The sequence below is a fragment of the Gadus morhua genome, chromosome 20 (assembly GCF_902167405.1).
Source record: "Gadus morhua chromosome 20, gadMor3.0, whole genome shotgun sequence".
Taxonomy (NCBI): Eukaryota; Metazoa; Chordata; class Actinopteri; order Gadiformes; family Gadidae; genus Gadus; species Gadus morhua.
In genome coordinates, this window is record NC_044067.1 from 16805402 (window position 1) to 16821724 (window position 16323).

The 16323-nt window shown below is 46.0% G+C and overlaps 1 protein-coding gene across 4 annotated transcripts in view; it reads right to left on the reverse strand.

Annotated features, from left to right (window-relative positions):
* Positions 1-16323, reverse strand: part of pard3bb (par-3 family cell polarity regulator beta b) — a 190529-nt gene that overhangs the window by 93375 nt on the left and 80831 nt on the right. For 3 of the 4 annotated variants that reach the window (XM_030343176.1, XM_030343177.1, XM_030343180.1), the window contains 6 exons: positions 9959-10150; positions 9598-9753; positions 6385-6508; positions 4152-4239; positions 3896-4065; positions 2442-2486 (listed from right to left, as the gene is read on the reverse strand). In XM_030343176.1, coding sequence (XP_030199036.1) covers positions 2442-2486; positions 3896-4065; positions 4152-4239; positions 6385-6508; positions 9598-9753; positions 9959-10150 — 775 coding nt within the window. The remainder of the gene's footprint in view (positions 1-2441; positions 2487-3895; positions 4066-4151; positions 4240-6384; positions 6509-9597; positions 9754-9958; positions 10151-16323) is intronic. The other variant, XM_030343178.1, reaches the window with a different exon arrangement.

A 16323-nucleotide genomic window follows, 5' to 3' on the forward strand; every position in this document is an offset into this window, starting at 1 on the left:
CATGTTTCTGTCTGTCTGTGTCTGTCTCCGGTTGGTATCGTCTCAATAGTTCTTGTAATGTTTCCAATCTCAAGTGAAATGGACTTTGGAGTATTTTATTTCTTTTCAATGTCGGAGTGATGCCGCATATTATTTTGCTATGTAGATTTTGGTGCAGTCTTGAGCGCATTGATATCTCTATAACAGACACACGAGCACGGACACACACACACACACATGCGCTTTTACGCGATCAGCAAGCCACACAACTATACACACAGGCCATGCATTGCCGCAGACATGCAGAAAGCCACAGATATTTCAACATATGCGCACACACTCCACTAACCGTAACTGTAATTTAGACTGCTGGCATCTCAGATATGGCACCATTATAAAATAATACCAAGCCTGACAACGTTCACATTTTCCAAACACTAATGCTGCCTTTCCATTACTGAACCGAGAAGTAGGTGCGCACGTGTGTGCGTGTGTGTGTGTGTGTGTGTGTGTGTGTGTGTGTGTGTGTGTGTGTGTGTGTGTGTGTGTGTGTGTGTGTGTGTGTGCTTCTAAGCACGCATTCTCTTGCGGTGTGGAGGGAAAGTCCAGTACTTTAAACGTAGTCAGATTTCCCATAACTACTCTTTCTTAACAGATTCCCACCCCTCCCCTCTCACCCTTCACCCTTCACACTCTCTACCTCTCCTTCCCCCTGCTATTCCCCCCATCCCTTTCTCCTCTCTCCCTCTTTCTCCCCTCTCTCCCCCCCAGTCTCTCTTTCTCCCTCGACATTCCCCTCTCTCTCCCTCACCTCCTCTCTCCCCTCAATCTCTTTACCCTCCCCTCCTCTCTCCCACTCCACGCAGCTGCCCAGAAGCCCAATCCACCACACACCCATATATGTGTGCATATACGTATATATTTAAATTATATTGGAGCAGTACAAGGAGGAGAGCGGGTTGGACGCCAGCGTAATGTTTTCCAGATTGCGCTGAGGCCGCTGGGTTGCTAGGCGTGCGTTGCTGTGCGGTCGCTAGGGTTCTGCAAGCCCGTGGAGTCGCACGTGTGCACCGGAACCGCGCTGGAACACAGCCCAGATCCCTTCTCAGGGATCCTTGTGTTATGGCAGCATTCATAATGCACGGTATGAGGGGGTTATCTCTATAGGTCTTTCATTTCATCCATCCCTATATGTGGCTATCCCTCTGCCTATGTCATCGTACGGTCTCAGCTCCTCTTATGAATCACACCAGTGTGCCTGTGTGTGTGTGTGTGTGTGTGTGCGGGCGCATGTGTGCATGTGAGTGTGATGCAGGCAGACCGATTTTAAAGGTAGAGGGAGCATGTGGAAGACATGAGAGAGAGAGAGAGAGAGAGAGAGAGAGAGAGAGAGAGAGAGAGAGAGAGAGAGAGAGAGAGAGAGAGAGAGAGAGAGAGAGAGAGAGAGTCCAATACAAATTGAGTGGAGGATACACTTCAAGGTCAAGCGGGCAAATATAAAAAGTTGGATAGGAAACTTTAAAGTAGAAATAAATGCTGGCTGATAAGGGCAGCTGTTTTTAATGCTGGTGGATGTCTCCCTCTATAGTTCTCTATCTCTCCCCATATAGGTCACTTCAGCTTTCATTTGCACTTTGTTAGAACGAAGGATTGGCTTAGAGATGGAGGTAAAGAGGAGAGGAGAAGAGAGGGGAGGGGAGGAGAGGGGAAGGGAGGGGGGGAAAAGTGGACAGAAAGGGGTTTGGAAAGGAACTACTGGAGTGTGTGTGTGTGTGTGTGTGTGTGTGTGTGTGTGTGTGTGTGTGTGTGTGTGTGTGTGTGTGTGTGTGTGTGTGTGTGTGTGTGTGTGTGTGTGTGTGTGAGTGTGTTTGTTTCTGCATCTTGCCAGTGCGCGAGCCATGAATAGCCAAAGAGAGACAAATAGAGGTCTAATGAAGAGAAGATATGATGTAAAGAAACTCTTAACAAATATTGGAGGGAGAGAGAGAGCTGGAGAAATATGGAATATTCCAGACGACAGCGGTTTAATCACAGAGCCCCTTCTCGCTATCCATCACATCTTTCTTTCCCTCTTTCCATCTGTTCTCCTTGTCTTTCATTTGTCTTTTTCCCACCCTGTGTTGTGTGTTCGGGTCCCCGGAGACGGTAGTTAGACAGTTTCTGTTTCTGTCCTGAAAGAAACCTGGTTCGGCTGATCAAGATGGATGGAATAATTTAACAGCAATTTGTTACCCCATGTGAATGTGGATTTTGTGTGTCTAACTGAGTGTGTGTTTGTGTGTGGGTGTGTTTGTTTGTGTGATCAGTGTGTATGTATGTGTTCAGTGTGTGTGTGTGTGTGTGTGTGTGTGTGTGTGTGTGTGTGTGTGTGTGTGTGTGTGTGGTATGTGTGTGTTCGGTGTGCGTTTGTGTGTGTGTTCAGTGTGTGTGCGTGTGTGTCTGTGTGTATTTGTGTGACTCACCTGTTTGGTTGCTCACCAGGGACCCCACATTGCTCTCATCTGCCACTAAGACAAGAGGAAAAAACACTGAAGTTAATACAAGCTGACACACAAACACACACAGATCCGGCCCGCAGGCAAACACACACACACACTGGCAGAACTCCCGTTCTTGATACTGCAAACTGTTTCCAACAAATGTTTTTTTCTCTGCTTTTCAACAGCTTTCTTTTTTGCTTTCGATCCATTTTCCTCTCCCTAAAGTTGTCGTTAACTTATTGTATTTATCTAATGTCTCCCTCTCTTCCCTCCATCCCTCCCTCTCTCTCTCGCAGTATTTATCAGACCATTCGTCTCACTTAATTCCCCCCACCCTTCCTACCTAGTTCTAATAACTTTTCGTTACGCGAGGTCCTAACCCCACGAAACAGCAACTAACTCTGTCACACACACACACACACACACACACACACACACACACATACTAATGTCGGTTATTGGTGTTCCTCAATAGAAAACTATTTAGTGGAGAGGCCATGTGTCTCAATGGGCTGTGGTATGCGTGTGTGTGTGTGTGCGTATGCATGTGTGTGTGTGTGTGTGTGTGTGTGTGTGTGTGTGTGTGTGTGTGTGTGTGTGTGTGTGTGTGTGTGTGTGTGTGTGTGTGTGTGGCTAACCACCCTGACTACCTCAGCAGCATAGCACATGTGGCAAACTGGTGCTGTGTGGTTGCTATGTGCCTACATCAGCTGGCTTCCTCATTTACTGTGTGTGTGTGTGTGTGTGTGTGTGTGTGTGTGTGTGTGTGTGTGTGTGTGTGTGTGTGTGTGTGTGTGTGTGTGTGTGTGTGTACGCGCTCGCGCGCCATGGCAGTTTTGCTGAATTATTCCAATTGTTAAGTGATATTCCTTATTCAAAATAATGGTTATTCTGTAATGAGACTTTATTAATCACACAATTTCAACAAAATAAAGCACACTAGCATGGCACACAAATGCATGAATTCAGACGAACAAACAAACAATAAGCATTGTAATTTTGCCGTCCTTCTCACCACCGTTAGTTGAGGTGCATTTTTTAGTGCATGCGCTTGTTTGTGTGGTTTTGTATGTATGTGTGTGTGTGTGTGTGTGTGTGTGTGTGTGTGTGTGTGTGTGTGTGTGTGTGTGTGTGTGTGTGAGAGAGAGAAACGCAGTTTGTACGTTTGTGTAAATGTGCGCGTTTGTGTTTACATCCAACTACTTGTGTAGATCCTACATGTACATGTGTGCGCGTGTGCACGCCTGAACGTGTGTGTGCTAGCATGTCTGCATGCCTGAACGTATGTGTGTGTGCTAGCATGTGCGCAGGCACACGTTCACATGTGTCCACGAGCGTGCAGCACTGTATTACAGAGAGCCAGCCAGTCCTCCATGCAGGGTCAGTGCGCTGAGCTCCAGAGAGCCATGCAGCGGAGGTACTGAACCGTGTCCCACCGGGTTGCTGCTGGCTCTCGGGGGCACTCGTACCCAGGTCCATGCTCTTGGAGGCCTTGACGTGCTGGTACTGCCGCTGGGGCTGGGGACTGGTGGGCGTCTGGGCCACGTCGAGTGGCATGGGGGTCGGGTAGGAGAGACCCCGCAGGCTGGGGGAGAGGGACGGCTCCCTGGAGGAAAGAACACACACACACACACAAACACAGTGAATATATTCTTATGTACAACGCACACACACACGCACACAAACACATACCTGTAGTGTCCGTGTGTGAGGTCATGTTCCCGATGAGACAGCTCTTCATCCTCTTCATCGTCCATGTATGAGTAACTCCCATTGGTCACTGGGGACAGACACACAGCCAATCAGTATTCAGAGCAAAAATGACAAATATGGTCAAACAGGTTCATAACGGTTACAGAGTCAAATGTATGAATAAAGAAGGGTTACCAGGCTGCGGCAGAGGGGGAGAAAGGGGTGCATAAGGACAAGAAAAGGTGAAAGAATTGGAAGAACGTTGGAGGAAAGAATGAACGAGAAGACAGGGATGGGTTACGCCTGCTTTCATACACTCTCAACCAATCATTCAACTAATGCCTTCTCTTTCAAAATCGTATTAGACTGGTGTCATAGTTTTCCTTTTGCCATGACATAGTGCTGTTTTGAATCTAAACTAATTCATCAGGGAGTCGGTCGGATGATAAGCATCGGAACGGGGAACCGGCTCATGTACACACCCAAAAACACACACGCTCACTCTTTATGCAAGCAGAGGTGAATTTGAACAGCTCTGTGTATTCGAGGTCAGGGTGTTTACCAGACTCGGTGAGATCACACACACACACACACACACACACGCACACACACACACGCAATACGGTTACCGAAATACTCGTAAACCAAACAACAACTGTATTAATAGATCCCATTATACAACACACACAACCAGACGTAAGGCCTAGATGGCAATACACACACACACACACACACACACACACACACACACACACACACACACACACACACACACACACACACACACACACACACACACACACACACACACACACAACACAGTAAGCAACCTTGAACACATGAATAAACAAGACAGTTACCAGCAGGGATAGGAAGAGTTGCAGATAAACAGAGAGAGAGCGAGAGAGAGAGAGAAAGGAGGGAGGTACAATGGAATACATGAACGAACTGAACCGAAATAGCTCCAAACTCAGCAAAAACGAACACTGCTACCTTGAAGGAAAGAAAGAAAGAGCCAAAGAGAGGATGAAAGCAAGGATGAAAGCAAGTAGAAAAGATGAAAGAACAAAATAAAGAAAGGAAGAAAAAGTGATTGCGAGTCAGAAATATATGTATAAATGAGAGGAGGAAATGGCAACGGCAGCGCTCTCATTAATATGGAGCATTATGAAACAAAGTATGTCTTCTGTCTGCGTATTGTTCGTGTTCTCAGCTCGTTTCATCTCCACAACATTACGCTAATTGTTCCACATTAGGAAACCTGTTCCCTGCTTAACTTAACTCTGCTCTCCTTTGATGCCTCCCAGTAGGTAATATATGTTTTATAGAATATATGATGCACGTTGAAATTCCCCTTTCTACATCTACATGCTCCATTTCATCTCAATGGAAATGGAGCCGGTTCACGGTATATCATTTACAGGATATGGCCGCTACAGGGGTGGAGGGGGTAATCTATAGCCTTGTTCTTCAACCCATGGTCATCTTACCACTGGTGCAGTACCCTGGCACACCAGGGTACTGCACGGGGCCTGTGGGATTTAATTCTCAAATTAGACCAATTGACCATAATAGAAAAAAATAAAAAGTAATAAGATAAATTAATATGAAAAAATATATTATAAAATATTGATATTGTTCAGTAGAAGTTAGAGTGAGAGTGTAATGGCTAATTAATATAAAAAAATAGGGTGGCTTTGTGCATCATTTGTGTTCCAGTTGAATTTTCCCCATTGATCCCCATTGTGTTTGTTTGTGTATTCTATATAAACCGGGATGTTTTATATAGAAAGGCAGCGTGCCTCGCTGGCTCACACCAGCCACTGCATGGGCTCTATCTTTTTTTTAGCGTTTGCATATGAGGTGGATCACAAAAGTTCTTAATGACAATTGAGTGGTAAACCTCATAAGTCAAAAGGTTGGGAACCACTGATCTATAGAATAGATCAAAAGACCAACTACCCATATCCAGTGTGAACTAGATCCCCCCAGGTCATCTCCTTCTCTTACTCCTCTATCAGGCAGGTCTGGTGGAGCTGAACCCCGATTATATCGAGGAGTTTCATTATTGTGCTGTGCGTCGATGTGATTAAATCCTGGCCAATAGCAGGCAGCTAAATCAAACAGAGCGATGGCTTTTTCGACAGCATTGCGTCATCAACGGTTGGGGACATTTTACGGTAAATAACACATCAACAACCAATTTCTGCATGATTGCTAATTATTAGCTCACCGTCAGAGGAGTAGAGGCTGTTGTTGATCATGTGCGCGTGGGCAGTGCCATTGGTCTGGTTGGCCAATCCGGGAAGTCCGTGTGTGCTGTCAAACGAGCGGTTGGATGAAATGCCGTGCTGATCCTGATAGAGAAGAAACAGAAACAACACTGCTATTAGGGAAAATGATGATGGATACGTCGGTATGGAGACTGGGATTGTGAAAGCCATGGTTGTGTTATCAACTGCTTCAATACCTTTCTTGAGCCCATCTATCTATTCATCCTATCGTTTACATGATTCTTCCTCTCCATTTAGTCAGTACACGCAGGCAGGCAGGCAGGCAGGCAGGCAGGCAGGCAGCAGGACAGACAGACGGACAGACGGACAGACGGACAGACGGACAGACGGACAGACGGACAGGAAGAGACTTAGGAGGTGGAGGGATTTGGGTCTGTCAAATCTAGTTTCCTCTCGTCTCTACGGACATGTCTACTATTTTCCCTCCCTCCCCCTCTCTCTCTCTGTGTCTCCCCCCCAGCCAAACCCTGTGTGACCAGAGCCTGGCCCTGTTTCCCTCTCTCCATTCATACACGCTGCTGTCAGACAGGCTGCCCGAGCAAAGAGAAACACGGAGAGGGAGCGAGAGAGAGTGGGCGAGAGAGCGAAAGAGGAGACAGACAGAGGGAGATTTAAAGGACAAAGGGTGATGAAGGACTGAGGTGAAGGATTCACGGGGGACTTGAGATTCTCACGACCTGCGAGGTTGTCAATGTCCTCAACTAAACACACACGCACCCCTGTGGGGGTTTAGTCTGTGGTGCACGCGAGGGTGTGTGTGAGTGTGTGCGCGGGTGAGTGATTTATCTGAGAGCTCATCTCGCGACTAAAACAGGCTTCTGAGCAGAAAAGAGCAACAAAAGACCAGCATTGAGGACTCCCGAGGAGCAGGACCAGGATTCGGGAGAAGGAGCAGACTGCAGGAGTAAGGAGTAGAGACCAGAGGAGCATTGGGTGCGTGTGCGTTCGGGCCTGCGTGTGTGTTGGCGTGAATGTTTGCGTGTGTCTGTATGTGTGAGAGTTGGGATGGAGGCTCACAGGCCGAATAAAAAGAGAACAGAGGAGAAGGGGGAGAAGGAGCAGACGGGAGGGAAGACAAAAGCGGGGCTTTTCCCGCCGATAAGAGCACCCGCTCGCCCAGCCAATAGAAGGCTTTTAGGGCGACCTGTCTCTTATCCTTCCTGCCTTTCATCCTCGCTGAGCATCAGGAAGAGGAGGAGAGATGAATGGGGGGGGGGGGGGGGGGTTGGTGCTCTACCCTGCTCAGCCTCCTCATGGCCCCCCACTCCACCTGCCTACACCCGGGCTGCTCTAGGCTGCCCTGTCTGCTGGGTGGTCGGTTCCCCGTAGCAGATCCACACACGCATACCTACAGATCAACCCTACATTAAAGTCTGGCGCACAGGGCTCCAACCCCTCCCCTCTCTCGCCATCTCTCTCTATGTACCTCCCTCCATCCCTCACTCTCCATTTCCATCCCTCTCTTAACTCTCCGACACTCTGAGACGGACGCCCCTGTTGGTGAGCCAGCCTGCCCCCCTCTCTCTCTCTCTCTCTCTCCCCCTCTCTCTCTCTCTCCCTCTCTCTATTTGCAGGTGTGCTCGCGTGGTATTAAGTGCACATCTCCATCCCAACTGGAGTAGGAGTCCACTCCAGCACCACTAACAGGAGATGAGAGAGAACCGTGTTCACACCTGAGCCATTCAAATGAAAAGGTGTGTATGTGTGTGTGCCCGCATTATCCTATGCGCCAGTGTGTGTGTATTTGTCAGTGCATGCTAGGCTTTGTAGAAATGCTGAAAAAAGAACAGTCTGGGCTCCATTGTGAGCAAGATTGTGTATCACTTCCTTTGAAAGAGAGCTACCAGCTCAGTCAAGGACACACACACACACACACACACACACACACACACACACACACAGACACACACACACACACACACACACACACACACACACATTTGAATGGCTGAAGTGTTAATGTTCTTTCTGCACGGTCAGAGAGAGCAGACATAGAAATTTCTTTTGCAGTAGGTTTAGGTTAGGCTGTTATGATGTAGGTTAGGTTGTGAGTTCATTGTTTATACTGTCTGTATATGATATCATGATTCAAAGTAGGTAAGGTAATGCTGTCATTATATACATTATATGTATAGATACAGGTTATGATGTCATTATGATCAGTAGCTTAGGTTATGACGTCATCATGTATAATAGGTGATGTTATGATGTCATGGACAGTAGGTTAGGTTGTGATGTCATGATGTATAGAATGTAATGATATAAGGTCCTGAACAGTAGATTAGGTTGTGATGTCATGATGGACAGTAGGTTAAATTCTGATGTCATGAACAGTAGGTTAGGCAGTGATGTCATGATGGACAGTAGGTTATATTATGATGTCATAAACAGTTTGTTAGGTTATGATCTGATTAAGTACCATAGGTTAGGATTTATGCTATGAATGTGTTTGGTAGGTTATGACGTCATGTAGAGTAGGTCAGCTTATGGGAAGAGAAGGTTAAGATGTTGTGAATCGGCATAGGTTAGGTTATGATGTTATGAATGTACCGGCAAGGTTACGATGTCAACCTGTACAGTAGGTCAGATTATGATATCAGGAACAGAAGGTTAAGTTATGTTGCGATGATGAAAAGAAGGTACGGTTATGATGTCATGAACATTAGGTTTGGTTATGACGTCATTATGTATTGTAGCTTAGTTTATGATGTCATGAACAATAGGCTAGGTTATGATGTCATTATGTAATGCAGGTTGGGTTAAGATGTTATGAATGTGTCAAAAGCGAGGGCCATGTCTCTGTGCGATAACAAGCTAATGTGACTCAGATGTCTAGATATCTATTTTCGTCTACCGAGTGCAAATAATAGAATATGTGTGTGTTTGTCCAAGCTCTACTCAGTAACAGATGGCAATTTCTATGTATTTCTCTATTTATTGTTTTAACTTCATCCATCTGTGTCAGACTAACCCTCAAGTGGTCTAGTGTTGGTCCAATGTGCCAGTCTTTCTCCACACAAACACATTTCATGAATACACATCGAACGATTTACATGAGTCTGGAGTGTGTATGTGTGTGTGTGTGTGTGTGTGTGTGTGTGTGTGTGTGTGTGTGTGTGTGTGTGTGTGTGTGTGTGTGTGTGTGTACGTACCTGTACTCTCAGCACCACCAGTTGTATTGTCCCTCTCAGGTTGCCCTCCTGGGACATGGAGCGCCGCAGCGTCTCCATGGCAACGTGGTTGGACCGCCCCAGCAGCGACGCCCCGTTCACCCCCACCAGCTGGTCGTTGACACGCAGACGCCCGTCCTGACGCACGCAGACACACAAACACATACTTGGTACAACTCTACAACAGTGACGTGCGCTATTATACTATGAGTAGTCACCTTGTAGTGGATGATACCTAAATATACTATAGTATAACCAGGAGTATACTATGAGTAGTCTCCTTGTAGTGGATGATATTATACATCTCATATATCATAACCAGGAGTACACTATGAGTAGTCACCTTGTAGGCGGCCCCTCCATGTATGATGGACTTGATGAAGATGCCCAGGTCGGCCCCCGTGTGTCGGGACTTGTTGCCCTTTAGGCTGACCCCCAGGCCCGCCGATCCGCTCTCGTTCAGGGCCACCTCCAGCATCAGCTCCTCCTTGCCGTCCTCCGGGAGCTGGGGGGGGGTCCGCAAGGGCTCCTCCTTCTGGGGGGCGAGAGAGAGCGTAGAGGGAGACATGTTTTCATATTTTATAGGATCTTTTGACGAAAAAATACATTTGTAATATTCTAACAAATTATAATTAGTACTTTTACTTCTCACTTCTAGAGGGAGGGGGGTGAACAGAGATGGACGGCGAGAAAGAAGGGGTGAGAGAGGAGGAGAGAATAAATTAGAGAAAGGGAGAGAGGGCTGGAGAGAGAGCTTGTAAGAGGATGAATCACAGGAGGGAGGAGAGAGGGAAATAGAGGTTGTGGGAGCATAGGGGAAGCGGAGAGACAGGTGGAGCAGAGATGGGGATGGAGAAAGCGAGAGAAAGAGAGGGGGGATAGAGAGAGGGGGTGGAAGCGAGTGAGAGAAAAATAAGGAGGAAGAGGAGGGAGAGACTGAGTGAGAGAGGGGGGGAGAGAGCGAGAGAGAGAGCGCGGGGGGAGGGAACCCACAGTTCAGTTCATTTGTTCCTCCAGCAGAGTGGAAAAGGGCCTCTCTGAAAGCTCTCATCCGCTTGACATTAAGCGTCTCAACCTTTTAATCCTGAGTTAAATCTCACCTGAATCCTCCACTTGGGCCCAGTTCCACTGACATTAAACAATGGCCACGGCCTCTCTCATCGTGCCTCTCTTCCCAAGAAATGCCTAAAGTTGAACCTCTAGTCAACACTAATTTACAGATTAACCAAAGAGAACCCCCGATATGTTTTAAGAAACGAATTTGAAAGAAGGACAGATTGGAAATGGGAGTGAGAGATGGTGGAGGATGAGGGGAAGAGAGTGAGAATCCCGAAAAGAATATGAAAACTAAAATTGAACAGACACAGTTATAAAGCGTGTCAAGACAAAGATACAGATGAAGGCGGCATGCTGGATGGTAAGAACATAAATGGACGTGTGTGTGTGTGAATGTGTTTTAGTGTGTGTTTGTGTGTGCTTGCAAGGAAGCGGGTGACCAGCCCATCACCTCGGTTGTCAGGACAACAGAAAGCATAGTCGACAACCCCGGACACAGGCAGAGATGGAACCGTGTGAGAGGTGTCGAAATGGTCCCTCAGATGAACTGTGCGTGTGTGTGTGTGTGTGTGTGTGATTGTGTGTGTGATTGTGTGTGTGTGTGTGTGTGTGTGTGTGTGTGTGTGTGTGTGTGTGTGTGTGTGTGTGTGTGTGTGTGTGTGCGTGCGAAGAGGGAGCAGACCAACCATATAGTGTAATACCTGTAGTATAGGATGAGCATAACTAGGTAGAATTTTGGAGCGAGAGCACAAGCGAGAGGGAATGAGAGAGACTTTTGTGTCTGTTTCGTCAGTATGTTATTGTTAAGAGATTTAGGTCCAGGTATAGTAGAAATGTCTGGCTCAGTATAGCCAAATAGACAAAATGTATATATGTCTGTCTGCTTGGCGTGTGTGTGTGTGCATGATCCCTAATTTCCCATCTGGGATTAATAAAGTATTTCTTATCTTGTTTGTGTGTCTATGCGTGTGCATGCGTGCATGTGTATGAGTGTGTGTGTATGTGGGGGTGTGTGTGCATGTGTGTATGTATCTTTGATCATGCGTTTGTATGTCGTTGTGTGTCGCTGTTAGTGTTTGTGTGTGTGCATGCGCATGTGTGTGTCAGTGTTTGTGTGCGTCAGTTAGTGTGTGTGTGCGTTTGTGTGTGCGATTGCGTGTGTACGTGTGTATGTGTGTGTGCATGTGTCAGCAGTGTGGGGTTTATCCTGTGTCGGTGGCGGGAATGGAAGCTTTAAACACCGCTAAGCCGTCTCAAAGTCCACTACTCGGCAGAAAAGTACAGCTCTGCGACCTTGGAGAACACACCCATATACACACATAGACGCAAACACACTTAGACAAACACACACAGTCCCACCACTGCACTGTCAACACAACAACCTAGGATAGTCAGGACGTAGGAGTAAGAGATGGAGGAGGAAAGAGGAGAGAGGAAAAATAAGAAAAGATTCAATAAGATTCAAATATATTAGATGTTAGAATACGGTTAAGTATATTTATGTTGCAAGTTCCAGTCAGTTTTTGGTTCCATGATTGCGTTATCTGTATTCCTATGGATTTGCATCACCAGCAATATATAGAGATGGAGTGATTGAGAGAGCGAGATAAAGTGGGAAGGGAAATGGAGCAAGAGAGAGAGAGAGAGATGGATAGATAAAAGAGAGATGCTATGATAATAATTGAGATGAGGATTGTAAAAGGTAGAGACAGATAGAGAGATGGAGTGAAAGACAGAGAAAGAAAGATCTGATAGAGAGATGGAGCGACTGAGTGCAAAAGAGACAGAGAAAGAGAAAGATGACGTGATAGAGATGTAGCGACTGGGTAAAAGCAAGAGAAGATAAAGAGAGAGATACCGTGATATAGAGATGAGAGATCGAGAGAGGTAGAGACAGCTGGAGATGGGAGTGAGTCAGACAGAAAGGCAGACAGAGAAAGTGCTGCACCACAGTGTTCTTTAGTGTATTGTAATTGCCAGAGACGTGACGGTGTGTCTCTTCAGAGTTGGCGTCTAGGGAATCTTAAAGACACGATTCTGGGGAATACGGACATGACCTCCGTGTAGCAGGCCCCTGTCTGGGGGCTGCAGATGGCTTAGAGGTGGGCTTTATGGACTGGTAGACGCTGGATGGTGGTTTAATGGTTCCTAAGGCGTCGATAGTCACTCTTTAGTTGTGGAACCTCTGGGGACCACCAGAACACTGCACCTATGTCTGCAGTCTTTGAGGACAGGGATCCACTCATTGTGTGATTTAAAATAGAAAAAGACAAATAAAGAATGTTTCTGTAAGTATTTATCTACGTATATCGTTCCTCCATACAGTACACCCCTATTAGGTCTTCGAACATAGAAAACTATGTGTACTGTTCAGTACAGAGTTTCCTTTCAGTAGAACGTAGAATCATCCATCTGTGATAAATCCATAAATGTAAAATCCAACATGTGATTGAATTGTTTTGTTTACAAGATGGTTCGTATAATCTTTCCATTATCCTTTCTAGGTGCTTTCGCAATCTTTCCCATGCAAATAAAGCCCTTTGAATTGAAAAGAATATATACATAAAAATGGAATCGATACATTCTAAATGCACTTTTAAAGTGGAAATGAAGCAATGAGAACTGTGACCATTTTTTGGTGACTTTTTAATTTTTGAAAATACATGGATTTTCATTAAACCTGAAATTCGTAGATTCACTGGAAAATGACATGTTGAAAACGACTTTCAAATAAACATGTCAAATCTTGGAAGAAGAACGGGGGGGTCATTTTGTATTGCCCCTGGCTGTTCTCTCTCGGGTAAAAGAGAGCGGTAAAATAGTTCATTTCCATGTCATTCCTGTCAAGAAGCCTAAACTGCTCCGAAGATGGTTAGCTGCATTGAAACGCCTGAGCCCCCGAATGGGATCAGGGCAGAGAGTATGTAGCGACCACTTTATAGAGGCTGATTACATTGAAGAGGGAGCTTTTGCCGTCCCACCAATCGCCTGAAGCCAGATGCTGTGCCAAAAATTTAAAATTTTAGTGGCTATAGTGCTGGAGACACGGACAGACCTGTCAAATTGGACCCGGGGCGCTGCTCTTATGCACAGAGAAAGAGCGCAGAAGCGCGCTTGCCAGGCAGAGGAACGAGAGCTTCTAGTAAACTTAGCTTCTAGTACTAGAGAAACAGCGAAATGAGCACAGTCACTGTTTGAAGATTGTCTTGTTTGCAGACTAGCTAATTTCTAATCCATCGCCAAAATAATCCATTGATTTCGTAAATAATCCATTTGCAAACACCGTCGGTTGCACTATTTTCGCATATTCATGTGCACACCCAAATGGCACGACAATTACATGTATCATGAAATGAACGAACTGTAAGGCAGCGTGGTAGCCCAGCTGCCTAACTACTTTTCATAGCTGTAAACAACATCCTGTGGACGGGCAGAGCCGGGAGATGTCAGTCATTATCACCTCCACATTATTTCCTCCATATATATAAATAAATATGTATATATATATACCGTATATATATAATGTGCAATATATATCCATTTTGTTGATGCAGTAAACTGCCAGTGAGGCTATGAGCCGCTATGTAAACAACATAGAATGTTACCAACCATTCTCGTGACGTCATCGTATTCTGAAAACAGAGATGGCGGGGTGCACAGGCTGAAAACATTATCATTTATGCAACTTGTTTGTGCTTTATTCTGAATAACGGGTCATATTTCTGACTTTATTTGTATTTATGGTATATTGAAATATTAAACTAGTGCTATAGACATCTGTTTTATTTGATTGCTTCCTTTCCACTTTAAACAAAAAAGTAAAACATAACACTGACGTGTCCTCCATAGTAAGCATGGTAAGAGTTCATCTATATCTGAATAGGAGACGTCACACTGACGTCTCAGCCCTTATAAGCGTATTACGGGTTAACATATGTATGTATACGAGCAGGCTCCTTGACCTCTGGACCTCGCGGCTTCATTAATTCCTGTGAGGAGGTTTCAGCGTCTGCGTCAGCAGCCCACAGACAGAACAGGAGGAGCTGCAGGGGCCGTCGCCGCGGCCTCTCTGTTGATTAACGTGTAAATGTTATCTCTGCATAATCAGCCTTCTGCCAGCGCACGTCTCCCCAAGCCCGGGACAGCCCTGTCTGTCTCCCCGTATCTGTAAAGGTCACGACCTCCGCCAACCCACTACACGATGGCTGCGTCGCTGCCGCCTGCTGCTGCTATGCCATCACGGGAGGACTAGGTGTGTGTGTGTGTGTGTGTGTGTGTGTGTGTGTGTGTGTGTGACTCGCTCCAGCTGGGAAGGGCTTTAAGACACAGCAGCAACTACAGAGATGATAAACCCTCAGTAAACAAAGAGACAGAGAGAGAGAGAGGTGTAGAGCGAGAGGGAGAGAAAGAGAGGTGTAGAGCGAGAGGAGGGACAGAAAGACAGAGTGAGAGACAGAGGGAGAGAGATAAGGGGGGAGAGAGACGCAGAAAGATGTCGAAAGAGTGAGAGAGAAACAGAGACAGAGCAATGGAGGAAAAGATAGAGAGAGCAAGAGAGAGAAGAGAGAGAGATGGGATCCAGCTCCTGCAAGAAATCCAAACTGCCAAGGACTAACAGATGGGGGATCCTATGGAGTGACTGCAGTGACATTGGTGATGGTATGATATGCGCGCGCGCACACACACACACACAAACACACACACACACACACACACAATCAGGTATTTTCTTTTTGACGTGTTAGTATCTTCTCTGTATGATCTTGAACATAAGGGTCTATGCCATTTAGTGTAAATGTTATCGTCCCTAAAATAATACCATCAATTACAAAAACACACATAAAATACGTGTTTCTGCCAGTCTCAGCTGACGGCAGAAACCTTCCGCAGAAAGGTTGGCTCCGTCGCCCCTTCCCCAACACATAATGTTCCTTTGGATGTCCGTGAATGCAAACCACCCTGGTATTAACAGCCTGTTGCATGGAGGTAAATGAAGAAGACACTCGCTAATTGTAATTCATTGTGTCCACGGTACAGCAATTTCACAAGAACATGGTTTATCACATTGTTTCCACACTTCCCAGCTCCCGCCACTGTGCTAAGCGTAGGTGGGACATGTGTGCGTGTGTGTGTGTGTGTGTGTGTGTGTGTGTGTGTGTGTGTGTGTGTGTGTGTGTGTGTGTGTGTGTGTGTGTGTGTGTGTGTGTGTGTGTGTGTGTGTGTGTGTGTTGAATGTAGGGAACTAGCAAAGATCACCATTTGTTTTTAAACTGTAATTGTGTTTTAAGTCCCTAGCCAACACAGCAGGTGGAAACTTGTTGTTGTTAGGAAAGAAATAAGTGAGAAAAATGCCTTTAGCTGGGTTCAGGTCTGTCCGTGTGTTTGTGTCCGTGTGTTTGTGTGTTTCTATATATATGTGTGTGTGCGTGCGTGTACATGTGTGTTGTGTGTGTGTGTGTGTGTGTGTGTGTGTGTGTGTGTGTGTGTGTGTGTGTGTGTGTGTGTGTGTGTGTGTGTGTGTGTGTGTGTGTGTATAGCGGGGTAAAGAAAAAGAAAAAGAGACATTAAGCAGACAGCAGCAGATGGTGAACTCGGATGAGGGACGAGAAGAGGAGACATAGAGGAGGAGAGACACCCTCCTCCCATCGTTTC